This window comes from Emys orbicularis, chromosome 1, assembly GCF_028017835.1.
Source record: "Emys orbicularis isolate rEmyOrb1 chromosome 1, rEmyOrb1.hap1, whole genome shotgun sequence".
NCBI lineage: Eukaryota > Metazoa > Chordata > Testudines > Emydidae > Emys > Emys orbicularis.
Window position 1 is genome coordinate 14122094 of NC_088683.1, and position 19486 is coordinate 14141579.

The following is a 19486-nucleotide window of genomic DNA, read 5'->3' on the forward strand; positions in this document are numbered from 1 at the left end:
TGAATCACTGAGAATAAATCGGGAACCCCTGTGTCTCAGGGCAAAATGTTCAGAAAGCACCTAAATGACTTGGAAGCCTAAGTCACTTTGGAAAACGGAACTTGTGTGCTTCTGCAAATGTTACTCTCATTCACATTTATTCTGCTAATTCGGCCTTTCATTCAAGGATCTCAAAGCACTTTTTAAATTTTAATCAACACCTATGCGAGAAATCCTGTAGGCCTCATTGTAGCTGTTTTACAGATGGGGACAGCCAAGCAGAGAGCCTACATGACTTGCTCAAGTTTAGAGAGGGCCAGATTGCCCGCTCTTTACACTGAGCCGCATCTCATCCCGGAGGTAATCTTACTGGTTTCAATATTGCCACTGGAGGAGTGAGGCACCGCTCAACACGAATAAGGGTGACAATCTAGACCACAAAAGTGAGTGAGTAGCAGATGGATGAATAAAATCCAGGAGTCCTGAGTTCCAGTCCCCTCCTCTGGTCATGCCATTGAAAGTGATATCTCACTTACATAGGCTTTAATGGCCAGAGAAGACTTTTATAACAAGAGAACTGGATGGGTCCAACTTTCCTATTAAATGTTTTAAACCCCTTGCTGTGTTGCACAGAACGTTTGGTGCTCACAGAGTCACATTTGGTGCTCACAGAGTCACATTTGGATAGGCCGCTCCAATACTGAGTTTTTCCATGTATCATTTCAATACAGGAACATGCGTGCTGGAACAGACAAAGGGTGTGTCTGCTCAGTTATCCTGTCTCTGGCCTTGATCAATGCCAGATGCTCTGGAGGAAAGCGTAACACCAGAAATGCATCTCACCATGTACCACTACCCCAAGGGGAAACATCCTTTCCTCACCTCAGCTAAGCTAAATCAAGGGGACTGACAACCTTTGTCCTTTTCCCCTACCGACCGTGGCTGCAGATGCTCTGCCTGATCCAAACCCTGATCTGAGGCTCACTGAACTCACTGGGCAACAGCAGCATTCAGGCCCAATCCTCGGGTCTCAGCTTTGATAGGAATAGGACTGAGACTTTTGTTTTATGCCATATTCACCCGTTTCAGGCCAGATCCTCACACAGTGTAAATCACGGAATTCACTGGAGCCATATTGATTTACACCTGCTGAGGAGCTGACCCTACTGTCACAGACCGGGACGTAGATGGTCAGCCTGAGTGGTCAGAGCAAGATTCAGGTCAGCAACAGAGACAAAGGTGGGGGTTGAGCCACGGGTCAGAGCCAGAGGCAGGCATCAAGCCAAGAGGCAGAGCCAGAATCAGTAGCCAAGAGTGGGGTGTAGGAGCAGGGATCTGGAATAAGGCAGGAAAGCAGGAACCAGGAGCAGGACAGGAAGGCATGAATTAGGAACAAAACAGGGCTTAGGAGTCAGGCTAACAGGAAGGGTCCAACGGAGCAGCCAGCCAGGGATTCACCTAGTTGTTCAGACAACTTCCCGTGCTTCCTTCTGGCTGAAGTAGTGAGTCTGAGCCAATCAGAGAGGCCGGACATCTCCTCCAATTGGAAGCTTTGTGGCCAGTGCCTCTTGTGAGCAAGGAGCCGCCAGCCCATGCTCCCTGCTGGTCCCAGCGAGACGCCAGGAGGCAGCTGTGGTCTGGGGATCCCCAGACCTGGGTTTGAGACCCATGATCCTTCAGGCTTATATCCTAGTGCAAGACCATCTCCCACTTGATGTTAGCCTGGAGTTTTTGCTACCGGGCAGTGGCTTCCAGGCAAAGTCATAGCATCCTATGGTCCAGGCTGCCCATTTGCAAAAAAAACAATAGGCTCTGAGCAGCCTATAGGGCAACGCTAGACCCCCAGCATTGCACCTGCTCTCTGCTGCTTTGGCAAAAGACCGACATTTCCCGTGTTCTGAAAGGCAGGATTTCCTGTCTGCTTTGGTCCGCTTGGATGGAAACACAAGTTACTTCAGCAGTTCCCAGGAGATCCGGAGCCAGGAAGGAGGCTTCTCAGATGCTGAACGTCGCATCTGATTCAAAGCCTGATTCAAAGCCCATCCAAGTCATTTGAAAGACTCCCATTGACTTTAGTGGGCTTTGGATCAGGCCCTAATTTCAATAGGATTCAAAGTTTTCTTTAGCCGTTTAGACATGCACGTACACATATGCTGGCTTAAAGCCACAAAAGCCAGGGACCTCTGAAGGCAGGCTGAATTCCCACTGTTATAGCTCCTGAAAATCCTTAATGGTCATTGCTATTATACTGCATCCCCGCCATATCGGGGCTGGAGACTGCCAAATAGTTAGAGAGTCGAAATGCAGAAAGCAGCTACCTAGCACTGAACTGCAGCCACCTCTGGGGCGGAATGTGCCAACCACACTGCACCACAGTGGCTCAGAGGGGAAGTAAAGAATAATGTTTCTAAATGAAATGGCACTGAAATATGAAACCCACACTGGCATATGGCCAGGCCACCAGGGTTCAGACCGCTCCCTACCTTGTGAGAAGTGCCCTATGATCTTCAATGGTTGTGTACGGTCCAGGCCTCAGTTTTATGACTCCACCAAAAGGTGGCTCCCTCCGCAGCTCAGTGTCACCTAATGCAACACGGGGATACTGATTTATGGCCGATTCTGAGGGAAGAGTGTAGTCTACTGAACAATCAACACTATCAGCAGCCTGGGATTTCACTGGAGATCTTCCATCCCATCTACAGTGACCAGATGTCCCAATTTTATAGGGACAGTCCCATTTTTGGGGTCTTTTTCTTATATAGGATCCTATTATCCCCCACCCATTGTCCCGAATTTTCACACCTAATCCCATCCATGTATAACCCATGCCTGCTTGGGGTGGCACTCTGTCTCCCTCTAGCGGTGACAAGACCAGCTAAAGATTGATGAGCCTGCTACAGGCTTGGTTAAGAGAAAGGTGTCTTTTAGCTCAGACAGTAGACGAGGCTCACGCATTAGATCCCAGGTTCGATCCCGGCTGCCGACGACCAGGATCTGTCGGCATTACACATGTACTAACCAGGCCCAGCCCAGTTCACAAGAGGCAACGCAATCACCGCTGTAGGCCACACACTCTATTCACCTATGACTTTCTTGATGCCTCTCTGCTTGCTGTTTTGGAGCGGCAGCACCTCCAGAGAACTGATGCCCGAGTTCTCTAGGATGTTCACCTCCACGCGTAACCTGCCCACGAGCTGCTGGGGCCGGATGCTGACAGTATACTCATACTTTCCCAGGCGCCTTTGCAAGAGCTCTTCATAATGCAGCGTGAAGATGGCATGGGTCTTGCGTGGAATAGTGCCAGAGGCTTTGAAAGTCTCCATTCCATTCTCCCTGCAAGGGAAATTCAAAGAGACCTTCACATGCTGTTTTTACATCATGAGCCACACCCTGAAGTTAACGGTTTCCTGAGGCTGGGTCCCTTGTGTCAGCAGCTAGTGTTCCCCGTTAAATGAGGATGCAAAGACAGGCAACAGAAATACTCAGGGGTACATAAACAGCAGGCTTCCAGAGGAGGAGAGATTTTAAAAGGCTCTTATTACTAAGCTTGGATAGGAGTCTGGCAGATGCATAAAAAAGGAATGAAGTTCAGAGCAGAGAGAGGGAGAATAAGGGTGGTCCAGTGGTTAGAAAACTAGGCTGGGACTCATGAGACCCCATGTCAATTCCCTGCTTTGTCACAGACTTCCTATGTGACCTTCAGCAAGTCACTTAGCCTCTCTGTACCTCATCTGTAAAATGGGAATAACAGCACAGTCCTGCCTCCAAAGGATGTTGTGAGATGTTCAGGTCCAATGGTAGTGGGGGCTGTATAAGTCCCTATGTTAGACTAGATATATCTCAGGCCCTATCACAAGGAAATAAAAAGGCCTCGCAGTAGGAAGAAAGGAAATACCTCTTAATGGTATAAAGAAGTAACATCAGAATTCTGTCCAAAATGACAGCCAGAGGAAACGATACTCACCCACCATCTGTGGGACTAGAATGTTTATTGTCCCTCTCTTTGTCCTCATTGCTGGTTTTCTTTACTTTTGCAGTGACTTCCCCGTGGTAAATCCTGTCTCCGATGATCCTGTAGGGTTAAGAGACGTCAGCCTTACAGATCCACAGTCACGGAGGCAAATCCGGACGTGGGGCTCGTCCTAGCGCACTGACAATGCCTGGGCATGTTTTTGTGCTGGGCATAGGCTAAAGGGCCAAGTGCTCTGTGGGCATAACTCCACTAAAGCCAACCAGGTTATGGCCTCAGAGAATCCCACCCAGCAGCTGTCAGCCCGGGGCAGAGGGACTGCAGCTGTCAAAGGCAGCAACAGCAGATGTAAGCAACACAGTGCCTACATGGACACTGCATCAACCCAACTATGCCGATCTAAGCACTATGCCTCTCGGGGAGGTAGAGTTATTAGGTTTGCGTAGCGGGCGAGTTAAATCAATGGGAGGACATTGTAGTGTAGACGCTTACACAGGTCAATGTAAGCTGCCTCATGTCGACCTAACTCTGTTGTGTAGATCAGGCCTTATTGTTTCATCTTCACATCTATGATTTTTCTATCAAATAAAACTTTTTGTTTATTTTTATCCCCAGCAGGTCTCTGCTGTGCAAACTGTGTGGAGTATGTGTGCCACAGTGTAGTGATAATTGGGGGCAGATTTCACTCGTTTGGGGGTGACGAACCAGAGAGGAAAAGTCCGAGTGTCAGGTAGTTAAGCCCTCAGGGAGATGGATTTGGGGGGGACTCGAGACCAGAAGGGGTAGCTGAAATCACCCTGCAAGGAGTAACTAGGGTGGTGGAAACCAGGGTCGAGACCTTTATGCTTGTAGGCTGTAGCAGCATAGCACAATGGCACCCAAAGTTACAAAGGAGGCAGTGATAGAACCCCTTACTCGTCTGGGTAGTCCCCAAACGTCAGTTACCATCCCTTTTCTGCAGTTCAGCATGTCATTCCAAGTGAATAAAGGACAACAGTAGGGAAAGCAGGGGACAAAGCTATTTACAAGGGACACCTACCTCCAGCATTTTATTCATGGCAACAAATCCTACCTTTGTATCAGTGAATATAAATCTCTGTTTTGCTATTGCTTGCAAACAGACTTCCATCTCATAGGGCTTGTCTACACTACCACACAGGGTCGATCTAAGATACGCAACTTCAGCTACATGAATAGCGTAGCTGAAGTCAACGTACTTAGATCTACTTACCGCGGTGTCTTCACTGCGGTAAGTCAACAGCTGACACTCTCCCGTCAACTCCGCTTGCGCTCCTCGTTCTGGTGGAGTACCGGAGTCGACGGAAGAGTGCTCAGCGGTTGATTTATCTCGTCTATACTAGTTGATTTATCGCATCTATACTAGACGCGATAAATCAACCCCTGCTGGATTGATCACTGCCCACCAATCTGATATGACTAAGGTCAGAAGGGATCATCATGATCATCTGGTTTGACCTCCTGCACATCGCAGGCCACAGAATCTCACCCACCCACTCCTGTAATAGACCCCTACCTCTGGCTGAGCTACTGAAGTCCTCAGATCATGATTTAAAGGCTTCAAATTACAGATCTAATGAAACGCTTCTGTCAGGGTTCCCACGCACTCTGAACTCTGGGGTACAGATGTGGGGACCCTCATGAAAGACCCCCTAAGCTTATATTCCACCAGCTTAGGTTAAAAACTTCCCCAAGGCACAAATTCCTTGTCCTTGGACAGTATTGCTGCCACCACCCAGTGATTGAGACAAAGATTCAGGAAAAGGACCACTTGGAATTCCTGTTTCCCCAAAATATCCCCTCAAACCCCTTCACCCCCTTTCCTGGGGAGATTTGAGAATAATCTACCAACCAAATAGGTAAACAAGGTGAACACAGACCAGACCCTTGGGATTTTAGGACACTAAAAACCAATCAGGTTCTTAAAATCAGAACTTTATTATAAAGAAAAAAGTAAAAGAAGCACGTCTGTAAAATCAGAATGGAAGGTAATTTTACAGGGTAATAAGATTTAAAACACAGAGGAGTCCCCTCTAGGCAAAACTTTAAAGTTACAAAAAACAGGAATAAACCTCCCTCTTAGCACAGGGAAAATTCACAAGCTAAAACAAAAGATAATCTAACGCATTTCCTTGCTATTACTTACAATTTGTAATCTTAGATGCTTATTCCAGGTAGGGTTTTAGGAGATGTTTTTTCCTGCCCTGGTCACTCTCTGTCCCAGAGAGAACAACAAATAGAGCACCCCATGGGTGGTAACCCTGCTGTGGACAAGCAGTATGGAGCCCACCTGGAAGTCTCCCTGTAACACAGGCAGCCTCCAAAGTGCCCCACTAGGCAAAGGTCATTTTGTGGCACCCTGTCTGGTCCCCCTCTTCAAGGCCCTTTAAGAACTCACATTTCAAAGGTGATTCAAACAATCCCCACAAGGGGTCCCATGTAGTTACTTCTCTTATACAAAACAGGCGCTCTAGGCCCCAAGCAGTTCAGTGTCTTGATCAACCCAAAACAACACAAAACTCAAATTTACACAGTCATCATCCCAGCTGGCCTTTACAGCCACTGCCCTACTTAGACAGGGGTCTGGCCCAGGCCCCCCTGCCTGGACAGCTTTCTCCCACTCTCTCCTGCTTCTTCAGCTTTCTTTTTTCCCTGCTGACTCAGGGCACTGCAGGAGCCTCCTTGCACCCAGCAGTTCCTACAAACCTCAGAACACTTTCCTGGGCTTCCCCCCTGTACTGCAACTTCCCGCTTTTTTTTTTTTATCCTGGGAGCACCTGACAGGTGTGGCTTATCCTCTCTTTAGGGCTGGTTTAGCCCCAAGCTCTCCAGCCATGGGGCAAACCACCCCGTTAAATGCTCCAAGAAAGTCTGTTCTCCGGAGATTTCCATTCACTCTGGCAGGATCCAGAGATGAGGTTCTAATTTGGGGATGCTTGTCAGAACCAGACCTACCAGCAAGCCTTCAGCATGAGGGAAGCAAATACATTCGTGGAGCCCTGATCTTCTGGGGTATCGGCATCCCTCCAATGCTGTTGGACTTATGGCCCAGCCTGAGCCCAGCAGGGCCAGAGGAGGGGGACAAGTCACCACACACCCTCTCATCCCGCAGCGAGACAAGAATGGACGGAAACTCATGGAGACGCAAAAGCGCCACGTACATGGTGAAGTTGGAGATAAAGGCTGAAGCTGGGATCTGCATCTCAAAGGTGCCTTCCTTGGCCTCAGACCCGCTGTTCACCATGTTGCAGGAAACGGTGGTGAAGGCGTAGCGGGAAATGATTGTGGATTTCACTGTGAACTCAGCCATCCTTGGCCTGGTCTCCTGTAGGAATAGAAGAGTTACCCATTAGCACCATCGATGTTAAAAGCCAAACAACCCGCCCCTGTGGCATTTCTTTGTGGCACACAAGGATTTAATATGAGGTGCGAACAAACAGCCTCATAAAAGCTTGTAAGATGAAGAGTGTTAGAGCCCCTTTGTGAACCCTAGGCGGGGGGGGGGAGGGGTTCATCAGGGCTTCGGATCAGTGGGGAAAGGTTACACCAGGGGTCGGCAACCTCTGGCATGTGGCTCGCCAGGGTAAGCACCCTGGCGGGCTGGACCAGTTTGTTTACCTGCCGCATCGGCAGGTTCGGCCGATCGCGGCTCCCACTGGCCGCAGTTCGCCATCCCAGGCCAATGGGGGCGGCGGGAAGCCGCAGCCAGCACATCCCTCGGCCCGCGCCACTTCCCGCCGCCCCCATTGTCCTGGGACTGCGAACCGCGGCCAGTGGGAGCCACGATCGGCCGAACCTGCCGACGTGGCAGGTAAACAAACTGGCCCAGCCCGCCAGGGTGCTTACCCTGGCGAGCCGTGTGCCAGAGGTTGCCGACCCCTGGGTTACACAAAGGGCACAGTACCTCCCTATGCACTGTCAAGGGCACAGCCCACATTCATTCTGCCCAGTGCCAGTGTGAGGTCTCTACACAGAGTGAGCCGAGACATATGCTATGAAAAGTCCTTGTGAAATCTGGGCACGTCCTAGAGCATGGGTTCTCAACGTGGGGGTCATGAATGGGTTTCAGAGGGTTATAACCACCTTCTCTTTCTTTAGGGCCGGAGAGGAGGCGATTCCCAAAACTTTGTCCAGCCATGACATGGGGTCATGGTCTGGGAAAGATTTGACAACCGCAGTCCTAGACAAATCTCCTTGTTAGCGTGTGGAAATTTTACGTAAGGCCTCCTCAGTAGCCATTACACTATGCTGCCAAATTCTCACTGGAGCCAAGTAAGGATGCATGCAACCAAGTCTTAAAATGTATAGGGCCAGATCCTCAGCGGGAGTGAACCAGCAGAGCTAAACTAAACTCAGTGGAGATAGGCCGATTTATGCCAGCCAGGGATCTGTTCTATAGCTCTCAAATGATAGCTGGAACAGCCTTAATAGAAAACATGCACACGGCTGAGTCTCATCTAGCAAAATATCCTTTTTAGAACACTCTGGACCCCATCCAGCTTGGATGAAGTAGGGATTGGAGCAGTCGAGAGCTGATTGCCAAATTATGCATCTTGGGAATGTACTTTTATGCGCAAGTCCTGGGACGAAGTGCTTCTCTGAGCTCATACGCACTTGGACAGCAGTATCCCCATAAATCCAAGAAGTTTTGTATTTGGAAGACCTAAGCTTAATGTAACTACTCTAAGTAACCAACAAGAAAAATTTCTGTGGCATGTTGGCTTGATCAGTAAACGGCTGATCCTCCAACGTTGGAAGACTGCCAAAGAGATAACGCTATTACACAAATAAACTCACAGATGCACCTGAGTGGATTAGCAAATGTAGGTCCCATTTCTGCCATTCTTCCAATGAGCAATCCCTTTCTGTGATAATGGTCTCATTATCACAGAATGAAAAGGCCTCTTCTCAGAGTAAAAGACTAGTCCATATGAGAAGGGGGGAAGTGCAGGCATCAGAAGCAGGCACTCCATTTTGGGCTGACTTTGGAACACTCCAGACGTGATAATTATAAAGGAAGGGGGCATCTGCAAAAATCCAGGTCTGGCAAAGTTCTGCCTTATGCTGCATCCGTGTAACCCTTTGCTTAGCAGGGGCTCAGGGCATCTGCATTAAGGGTTGCTCTGGTGTAAATGCACGGAAGTAGTTACAGCAATGTGAATTTCCCTAATGTAGACAGGGCCTTAGAATCTCATTCCCCTAAAGTGCCAGGCGAGGGGAATTCTGATCTGGAGCTTTGGTTCAGGCCCATTTCTAAATTCAACTAGTTCTCTGTGGGTCCTTTCATTCAATGTTCTGCATGGGCAGCGGGTATAATAGGCCAGGGGAGGCTTAGTCTCCCCTGGAATACCGCCGCCAAAATGGCGTCCAGGCCGTAACCCCACATACACCGTGCCCCGAGGCCCTGCTCCCATGCTTCCTCCGTGACCCCGCCCTCACTCTGCCATGCTTTGCTTCTTCCCCTGCGGACCCCCGCTGCCCACCTCTTGCGCTTCTCCTCCATGACGCTCCCCCAGCCGGCTCTCAGGCTTGTCCACAGCTTCCCACGTGACACCCCCCCCCCCCCGCCTGCTGCTCACACCTCTTCGCCCCCTCAGAGGTAGAGAGACGTGAGCAGCAGGGGGCCCCTAGAGGGAGGGGGCGGAGAGGCACTGGTAGCCGGCAGGGGGGCTCCTCGGGGGAGGGAGCAGAGAGGCATGAGCAGCAAGTGGGGGGCCCCTCAAGGGAGGGGGCCGAGCGGGAGCTGGGTCAGGGGCAGAGTGGGGCTGGAGCGTGGGTGGGGCCTGCGGGAGAGGAGGCCAAATGGAGGCAGCGCAGGGGGCGGGCCTCAGGGCAGAGCAGGGAGTGGGGCCACAACACTTAGGCCCAGCCTCCCCAAATGCAGGAGTCACGCGCTGCCCATGATATTCTGTATATTTAACTGGCTATTATTGGGATTGCAAGTGACTCCAATAAGGAATCGGATGGCCAATCAGAAGCGGAAGTAAAGAAGAGAGGGGGGAGCGGTTATAATTTAGAGCCACACAAGGTGCAGCATCTTCTCTAGTTTCGAACCTCCTGAGTTTACACCACCGTCCTGACTTTCACTTTGAAGGTCAGCTTCAAAACCGTGCCCAAACGCAGCAGCAAAACCGAGTCAAAACCTCTGAGTTTCACCTGGATTTATTTGAAGCCTCAAATGCCTTAGAATTCTATTGAGGGCGGAGGGCTACCACTTATAACTTGGAACAGCCGCAGGACTCAGGTCGACTGCAAAGGGAAACCTTCATTCAAGGTTTTCCCCCTTCTGATGGTAGAGGTCCCTGCTATAGAGATGCCAACCCTCCAGGATTGTCCTGGCGTCTCCAGGAATTAAAGATTATGTCAAGGCATGAACCATCCAGGAATATGTGCAACCAAAATTGGCAACCCCTATCCTGCTGAACAGACGGACAGAGAGACAGACACACGCACCCAGCTCTCTCCCTCCAGGTGGAGAGGAGAAACTGCTGACTCTTGTTCCTCTTTGTGCGAACAGTAGTGGAGAGGTGCTGAGGTAGTGTCAAAACAGGTGGCTAGGCTCTGGGCTGGCGTTTAGCCCAAGTTCCTGTCTGAAAATCTTATGCATTCCCTAGAGTTCTTGCACAACTTCTTACTGCATGAAGTTCTGACCTACAGCTGTGTCCGTGTGCACTCCCTGTTTTGTTTTCTCCACTCCTTGTTATTAAAGCCCCTTAGGAAGATGAGAAGAGACATTAAGAAAACCATTCCTTTTTCAAAACAAACGCGGGGGCACTTAGAGGTAGCGGATGAGAGCGCTGCTATTTCACAGGGTAAGGCGCTGTTTTTTCAAGGCATTTCACTGTAGCGAGAGAATAGATTTTTCTTGCCAAACAGAGGATTTTATTCCTGCTTACCCCGCGTGCTGGGAAGTATGAAAAGAGCAGTAAATATACGCCTGCGTTTTCACTGGCGGGGGTTGCTTTGATCAAAACAACTTGACCTGGTGTCTAATTCTTATTAACAGTAAAAACCAAGACTGCGTCATGTTAGGATATAGATATTCAGGCCTGTCTGCAAAGGCCTATACTTTAAAAATTTAGGTGTATTCTTATCACTTAGCTAGTTATAGAGGTATAAAAGAAAGAATCAAAATCACTGTCTGCCGGTGTAATGGCCTTCTCTTACTGGGACAGTCTGAGGCCCTGTTCTTAGGCTAAGTAAGGCCTTTGGCTAAGCACCAGAGGCAGCCATAAGCTGGGAAGCGAACGGTCACATCCTCACATTCCAAACTAGTCACACTGAAATAAGGCAATCTGGGGCTGTTAGAAAGGTGAGCCGATCTATCACCTCCAGAGAAAGGGAAGAGCCTAAAAGATTTAAAGAAAACTTAAGTTTGATAGCATCCTGTCTGGCAAGAACTCACTTATCAATAGCTGGGGTGTGAAATCCTCATTTCTGTATTGTTCTATCACTGTAGTTTCCACTTCCCTATTGTTTGTCTATATAATCTCTGTCTGGTTCTGTGATTGTTTCTGTCTGCTGCATAATTAATTTTGTTGGGTGTAAACCAATTAAGGTGGTGGGATATAATTGGTTAAATAATTATGTTACAATGTGTTAGGATTGGTTAGTTAAATTTCAGTAAAATGATTGGTTAAGGTATAGCTAAGCCGAACTCAAGTTTTACTATGTAGTCTGCAGTCAATCAGGAAGTAAGGGGGAAATGGGAACAGGGAATGGGGATGGGGGAATTGGAATCATGTCTCGCTAAGGGGGGGGAACAGGGACACAGGCAAGGCTCTGTGGTGTCACAGCTGGGAAGGGGGACACTGAGGAAGGAAACTGGAATCATGCTTGCTGGAAGTTCACCCCAATAAACATCGAATTGTTTGCACCTTCGGACTTCGGGTATTGTTGCTCTCTGTTCATGCGAGCAGGACCAGGGAAGTGAGAGGGTGAAGGAATAAGCCCTCTAACAGGTCATTCCAGGGATACAGACCCATTCACCTCTATGCTGCTGGCTCAAATCTGGCTGAGGATCATAGTGATTGACAGCTGTTACCATCTGATGGCTAGTCAGTGGCCTACAGTATGTGAGACTTATTACTCCCGGGTTCAGTGGATAAGTGGCCACATCACCACCACATTTACCAATGATTGACCACCTCGCTGGATGTCACAGTAGAGAGGCTGGATCCCAGCTGGACTCAGACTAAGCAATGTTCATCCTTGTTTCTACAGATACGGGTTGCAGAAGATTAATGGGGCAGTGCTTCAGTTGCCACTACTCATGCGATACCTGCGGTGTGGATAAATGACAGGAATGCACCCTCTAGAGCTCTCAGCCTGGGATAGGCCACCACTAAGTTTATTCACGCCCACATGCTTGCATCCAAATACGTACACGCTGAGTGCTTGCTTTTATGCAATGAAATAAATAGGCAGCAGGATACATACCAGCCTCTGCAGAAATCGGCCTTGTCTTGGGACTCTGCGCGCCACCTGCAAAGGGTTAAGTAAATATTGTAACTCGTGCCTTGCTCCTTTCAAGTTCATGAAAGGAAGATTTGTCGGTTGTTTAAAAAGAATGCAGTGGAGTCGATCCAGACATTGGTTAGTGCAATTGTTTTCCCACAGCCAGGGCTAAGCAACCCTTTTGTTAAGATTAAACTTATAAAAAAAAAAGTTGGAACAGACCCACAGATCAAAGCTGTGGAATGGAATTTGGTTTTCCCAGGCAAGGTGTCACCGAGTGCTTTTCAAAGCAGCATGTTACACGTGGGGAGTGCGGGGGTGGAGGGACTGTGTACTGACACGCAAGGACCATGGGTAATTATGTGCTTATAATTGTACCCAGATCACAGCTGGGGAAACTGAGACATGGAGCAGTTATTTGACTAGCCTACAGCCACATAGAGTGTCAGGTTCTCAGCAGGCATAGCACCATCAGTTTGAATGGAGCTATGTTGATGTACATCACCTGAAAACCCGCAATATGGCTAAGTTTCATCAACATTAACACCCGTCACTGGGAAGCTACCGTTGCCTAGTAAGCGATGGAGCGAGGCTTTGTAAAACCAGCCATCAGGCTGATTGTGAAACAAAGTGCCAGCCAGCCACTGCTCCAGCACAATCGCGTCCATTGTATCAGTCTCCACCAGCTGCAACTGCTTGGCTGTCTGGGTTGTATGCTGCGTAAGTCCCAAATTAGAATCTAAAGGGGAGAAAAAATCCATAAAAATCCATCCTTCACTAGCAAAATGGCAGTCCCTTTCCATTGATTTAAGGATAGCAGTGAAGATGTTGTGTCTTGATTTCTTCAAAGCAGGTCCCAAAATCACTTAGTACCAGGATAGCCTTAATGCAAAGAAATCACTCTGTTTATTAAAATGCTGGTGAAACTCCAGACAGAAAAGGCATGCAATGACACTTTTTACCCTTATTATTTGACACTAACATAACAGATTTTCTTGCCAAAGAGAAAAAATTTACGTCTGTTTACATCGTGTTGGAAAGCTAAAAAGAGCACTGGGGAGAAGTGAAACAGTCTCCAGTGTTAGAACTTTTACTCTTTTCTCATCCACTGCTTTGATCAACATCTTGCTAAATGGTAATATAGGGAAAGTGGGGCACTCAGGAGACTTAAGTCAAGAAGAAAGTTTTGGAAGGGATATAAACCCCCATGCTTCAGGGCATAAGACAACCTCTATCGGATGCGGGTCAGGAAGAAACTTTCCATTTATGCAGGTTATCCCATAACTTCCTGTTGCAGGATTTCTAGCCCTTACCTCTGAGGTATCTGGTACTAATCACTTTCAAAAACAGGATATTGGACTAGATGGACCATTGTTCTCATACAGCAGAGCAATCCTTATGTTCCTATCGATAGTCAGATAAAAACTTCTATCTCTGAAGAGCTGGTTCAAATCCAACACATCCTAGTAGTGACCCAAAGCCGCTATCATCTAATAACCTTTGAGTTGCACACATGGAATGAGTCTGGTGGTATTATTCCAGCACCTAGTGAACAGTTGGCCCATACCAGAAAAACCACCACTGATGCAATAGATACTAACTGATAGCCTTGCTGGCAATCTTAGTAGAAGGGCCAAGCATTGAATGGGCTGGGGAGACTAAACTATCACTAAGAGATCTATCAGGAGATAGCCCCTCCAGGTCAGGGTTGAGTGACATCAGCAGGAGAAGCACACATTGCTGCTAGGCAGGCTGAACCTATCCTGTAGCTAAAGAGAGGAATTCAGTCTCAGCCAAAACTCCCGTGATTTCATGGAAGTGGCGAGATGTTGTTTTGGGGTGAAATTCTGACCAGGGCAGCAGGCTAATAACACACAGCCAATCATGGGCAGCGAGTGAAGCTTCCTCTTGGGGAGGCTCGCCCTCTGCCCCACCTCTTCCGGCCAAGACCACACCCTACTCTCTGCTCTCAGGCCCCCGCAGGGTGGAGGGTGGGGGGCTGAGTGCTCAGCCCCTCTTCCTCATGGCCCTGGCTGGGGCAGGGAGGGGGGGCTGAGAGCCCAGTCGGGCTCACGGATGGGGGCTGAGACTTCAGCCCAGCCAGGGTCCAGCTCTCAGTCCCGGTGGGATCATGGCGCCACCCCATGGCCACCACCCCACCCATTCCGCCCCTTCCCCTGCGGCCCCGCCCCCATGGCCCGCCTCCACCCAGGGCCCCGCCCTTGTTCTGCCCCCACTCCGCCTCTTCCCTCCAAGGCCCCACCCCCGCTCGCTCCTTTCTGGGGCCGCGGCAGGGGAGAGATTTTTCTGGGGGCCCCAAATTGGCCGGGGCCCCTGGGCACAGGCCCCGTGGGCCCGTACAGTAATCCTCCACCGCCTCTCCCAGCCCCCGCCACAGCGGCACAACATTTGGGGAGGCTTAGCCTCCTGCAGCCTCCATTACACGCCACCTATGCAGCCAATATGTCCCGCCTCAAGCCAGAAGAATCTAAGACATGCAGTGCTTGGGTGACTTCCTCCCTATTAACCTGCTGTGAAAGTAAATCAGAGCTACCCAGAATAGCACAGAGAAAACATAACCAGGAAAGCAGCTGAACAGTTAGAAGCCAGCCTGACTCTTTGATTTACTGTAGTAGCTATAGAGTCCCTTCCTTCTTTCTTAGAGCATCCTGTGTTTATGTCGTGGTCACACCCGCTATTTCTTTCACTTCCTCTTCATGTGCTGGGGAACAAGAGGTACTTTTGAACCAGACAAAAACCTTTCTCGTGACCAAAATCAATCCAGGGACATCGAAAATGTCAGATTTGTCCTACCGGATCAGACCAGCTGCTCCAGTATTCCGCCTTTAAGCAGTGGTCACTTCACAGAAGGAGGGTCACAGAGAATGTTGTGCTAGAAATGAGGGCTGGGATATCTTCCAGCCCCCGACCCTCCTGCAGTAATTAGTTTACTCCCTGAAACATGAGATTTGATTACCCTTTTCTTAAGTGACATCATTCCAAATGGTCACAAAAGTCTGTTTCTCCCCAGAAATAGCCCTGAAGCTGGGAAATGATTAACTTTACCCACCCGGACTATGTCCCTATTTGCTTCACTTCAGAGACACAGGAATTTTTAAAATTCATCTTCCAAGCTGCATCTGTGGATAAAATCCACATTACTTAGGAAGGCCGTGAACCTGCCAAGATCCATGCACGTGCTTAACTATCCCCTGGAGAGCCAGCCCCATGGACCACTCATGAGTGCACAGTTCAGCACGTGTTTAGGATTTTGCCAGATTAGGGCTTTAGGGATTAATTTCTGGGGGGCTGCAGGAGGGCAAAAGGAAGGAGAGTGGACCCAGGGGAACATCTACCCCCACCCCCTTAAACTGGCTCCAAAATTGAGTAACTCCCTAGCAGGGAATGCACCTTTCCCCTACTCTGTGTTTTCAGTGGTTTGCATCATCATTCACTAAATAAAAACATGATGCAATATTCAGCCTGACCCACCACTCTGAGACTTTTGCCTGACTTCTCATCTCTCCTTTGGGGCATTTCACAAGCAAATCGCAGTTGCTAATGGGACTTTTCAGAGGTAAGTTTCTCTATGCGTCCATGGTACTTTTCTGGCCCCCATTACTGTAGTTCCTCACAGCCTTTAATGTATTGATCCTCACTATGCCCCTGTGAGATAGGGAAGTGCTATTGTCCCATTTTACAGAGGCTAAGTGACTTGCCCAGGGCCACATGGGAAGTCTGTAGGGGAACAAGGGATTAAAGCCAGGGAACCTAACCCTGGACCATCCTTCCTCCCATCTGCAACTGTCCCTCACAAATCATGAAAAAAATTCCCCCACAAAAAGAAAAGTAACTATAGGCCACCCCATAACCCAGCGGCATAATCCTCTCTGGCTCATATCCTCTCAGCCTCTTTCATCACAAATAGGGTTACCATTCGTCCAGATTCCCCCGGACATGTCCGGCTTTTAGAGTTAAAAATAGCGTCCGGGGGGAATTTGTAAATATCCGGACTCCCCCCCATGCAGAGCGCGCGCGGCTAACAGGGCGGCCGGCCGGATGGTGCCACTTACATGGGGCTCCGACAGCCAGAGAGAGCCCCTCCTCCGCTTCCCCCTCCTCTCCCCTGCAGCTGAGATCACTCCCTCCCTCCCTCCCTGCATTCGCAGATCACCAGCCAGCCGTTCGCACCGGCAGTCTGGAGCTCCTCCCCCTGCTCCTCCTCCCCGGCACACTGTTCTGAGCAGCAGGGTAAGGGGGCCAGGGGGCCGGAGAAGGGGCAGGGAGGTTCTGGAGGGGGCAGTCAAGAGACAGGTAGCGGGGGGGGGGGGGTCGGGAGTTCGGGGGGGCTTTCTGGGGAGTGTGTGGATAAGGTTTTGGGCAGTCAGGGTACAGGTAGGGGGTAGGATCCTGGGGGGCAGTTAGGGTGGGGGGGGTCTCAGGAGGGGGCAGTTAGGGGACAAGGAACAGGGAGGCTTAAGTAGGGGGTGGGGTTCTGGAGGGCAGTTAAGAGCAGGGGTCCCAGGAGGGGCAGTCAGGGGACAAGGAGCGGGGGGGGGAGGTTGGGAGTTCTGGGGGCGGGGCTGTCAGAGGGCAGGGGTGGGGAGAGGGATTGAAGCAGTCAGGGGACAGGGAGCAGAGGGGTTTAGATGGGTCGGGAGTTCTGGGGGGGGCTGTCAGGGGGTGGGGAGTGGTTGGATGGGGCGTGGGAGTCCCCGGGGTCTGTCTGGGGGTGGGGGTGTGGATAAGGGTTGGGGCAGTCAGGGGACAGGTAGGGGGTAGGGTCCTAGGGGGCCAGTTAGGATGGGGGGAGGGTCTCAGGAAGGGGCAGTCAAGGGACAAGGAGCAGGGAGGCTTAGGTAGGGGTTGGAGTCCTGGGGGGCAGTTAGGGCAGGGGTCCCAGGAGGGGGCAGTCAGGGGACAAGGAGTGGGGGGAGGGTTGGGGGTTCTGACGGGGGCGGGAAGTGGGAGGGAGTGGAAGGGGCAGGGGCGGGGCTAGGGCAGGACGGGGGCGGGGCTAGGGCGGGGCTCCTCCCGTCCTCTTTTTTGCTTGCTGAAATATGGTAACCCTAATCACAAAGGATCATAAAGCACTTTACCAGCTGAAATATTAATGGTGCATGGGGATCCCTTCGTCTAGCATGGGTCAGAAAAGCAACTACTCCGCAGCAAGCAGCAACGCTGCACAAGAGTTTCCAGGAAAAAAGGGCTGCATCCAACTTCTAAACTGTCGGAATTACTCAACTTGGAATTTGGCCAGGACACTGGGGTTAACTCCCTTATTCTTGCACACTGTGTGGTCGGATCTTTAATTAGCACAGCCGGCCAGAACCTCAGCTTTATCTCCCTCATCCAGGGGCAGATGGTACACCCGCAGCACAGTGCCCCCTACCACCATGTTCATTACGGGCTCAGTGTCAGTGACTGAATCACTAATCGCCACTTCCCACAGCACCTACTTCACTGGTAAATTCTCCAAGCCAGTAACTAACCTTCGCCAGTGCTCTCTATCTGGGAGATCTGACAGTGAGGTGTGATAGGTCCAATCGATGTGTGTGACATGCTCCAGTCTCTCAAGGCATACGCCTGCGGCTTTAGGAGACAAGCGTTTGAGGTAATGAGAGGTGGTAAAGGCGACTTGCATTGGGGATTTAAGGCAATTGGGAGCAAAGACACAAACACACACCCTGTAGTTTTGTGTGAACTAACCACATCACCTCTAACATACAAGGAAGGGGAAACTGCATAAATATTTGTTGCTATTGGTGTCTTACTCTCCGTTTCTTACTGTTTTACACAGTGCCATGTACACATGTGGCACAATTTGGGGATGGGAACATTAGTGAACAAAGCTGGGTTAACTGCACTATTATTTGCCTGTGGAACTACATGATGCTCATGAATGTGAACAAGAGAACCAGGTCCCAGCCCCACAGTTCTTATAATCCATATTTAGATCAATAACAAAACAGACAAGACAAATTAGAGACAGTAGGGCAGGAAGGTTGGAAAACACCCAGGGAAGGAAACAGAATTTCAACACAGAAATCACATACCTTTCTTTGTTTGTTATAACAAATGGGAGAGAAATTAAGAAAATATTTCTTATAAATATAGTCAGCATCTGCCTCGTCACCTGGGTCTTCTGGCAAAAGTGCTGGGAGCTGCTCTCACCTGATTGCCCTGGGTGGACATAGATTCAAAGGACTCCCAGGTGGATTACTTTAAATTAAACCTCCAGGCAACTCATTTGGTATAAACCAGACACAGGACACTGGATGTTACAAAATAATCATTGCTTTGAAACTTACATGGTCGGGGAAGTTAGAATCCACCATCAACGTCTCTTCCAGATACCTAGCTAGGAGCTCTGAGTCCTGCTGCCCAGAGGTGAGAGAGAATCCCCAGCAGAGCCACAGCAGAAAAATCATGGTTAAAGGGGCGGCCAGGGGATCCCCCCTGACCCCAGGTGGAAGAAAAGCCCTCTCAGTGTTGGGGCTGCTCCTTGCAGCAGGCTAGGATGGAGAATCTGCAGGAGAAGCTGACAGGAGTCTCTCTCCCCCGCTTCCCCTCCTCCTCCCCATCTCTGGACCAGCCCCTTTTCCAGGCTCACAGCCAGGGCTGGGAATTCCTTGCTATCGCTTTACCAAAGAGTAAAGGAAGCGCCTGAAGCCCTGGGTCTGACTCCATAGGCCATGCACTGGTGAGTTCCCCAACCCCCAGCCCTGGTAGCTCCAGGCTCTTCTCCAACACCGCCACCCAGGAGATGCCCTGAGCAGTCAGAAGTGCTGCACCTCACCCTACTCCAACTACTCCAGTCCCCCGGCCCAGGGCACATGATAGGTACTTAGGAGCCACTGTTCTCCCATCACTTCCCAGGGCTGCTGGACACCCACCACTGGGCGCTGGCCAGAATCTGCACTGGTCTGCCTGCCTCGGAACCCACACCAACCCCCTGAAACCGCCTCCTTCCCTGTCAGCATCTGCACTGAGCAGTTCGAGGCTCCTCTCCCCCAGCCCTGGGCAATGACAAGAGCCCTGCTGTCCCCTGCCAGCTATTCT

General features: G+C 50.1%; 1 protein-coding gene across 1 annotated transcript in view; it reads right to left on the reverse strand.

Annotated features, from left to right (window-relative positions):
- The window catches only part of ITIH5 (inter-alpha-trypsin inhibitor heavy chain 5), a 64253-nt gene extending 45398 nt beyond the window's left edge, over positions 1-18855 (reverse strand). Inside the window, exons 1-5 of the mRNA XM_065415248.1 lie at positions 18736-18855; positions 12407-12451; positions 7129-7292; positions 3944-4051; positions 3062-3312 (exon numbers count right to left, since the gene is read on the reverse strand). Of these exons, the coding sequence (XP_065271320.1) occupies positions 3062-3312; positions 3944-4051; positions 7129-7292; positions 12407-12451; positions 18736-18855 (688 nt within the window). The remainder of the gene's footprint in view (positions 1-3061; positions 3313-3943; positions 4052-7128; positions 7293-12406; positions 12452-18735) is intronic.
- Between the last annotated feature and the right edge of the window lie 631 nt (positions 18856-19486).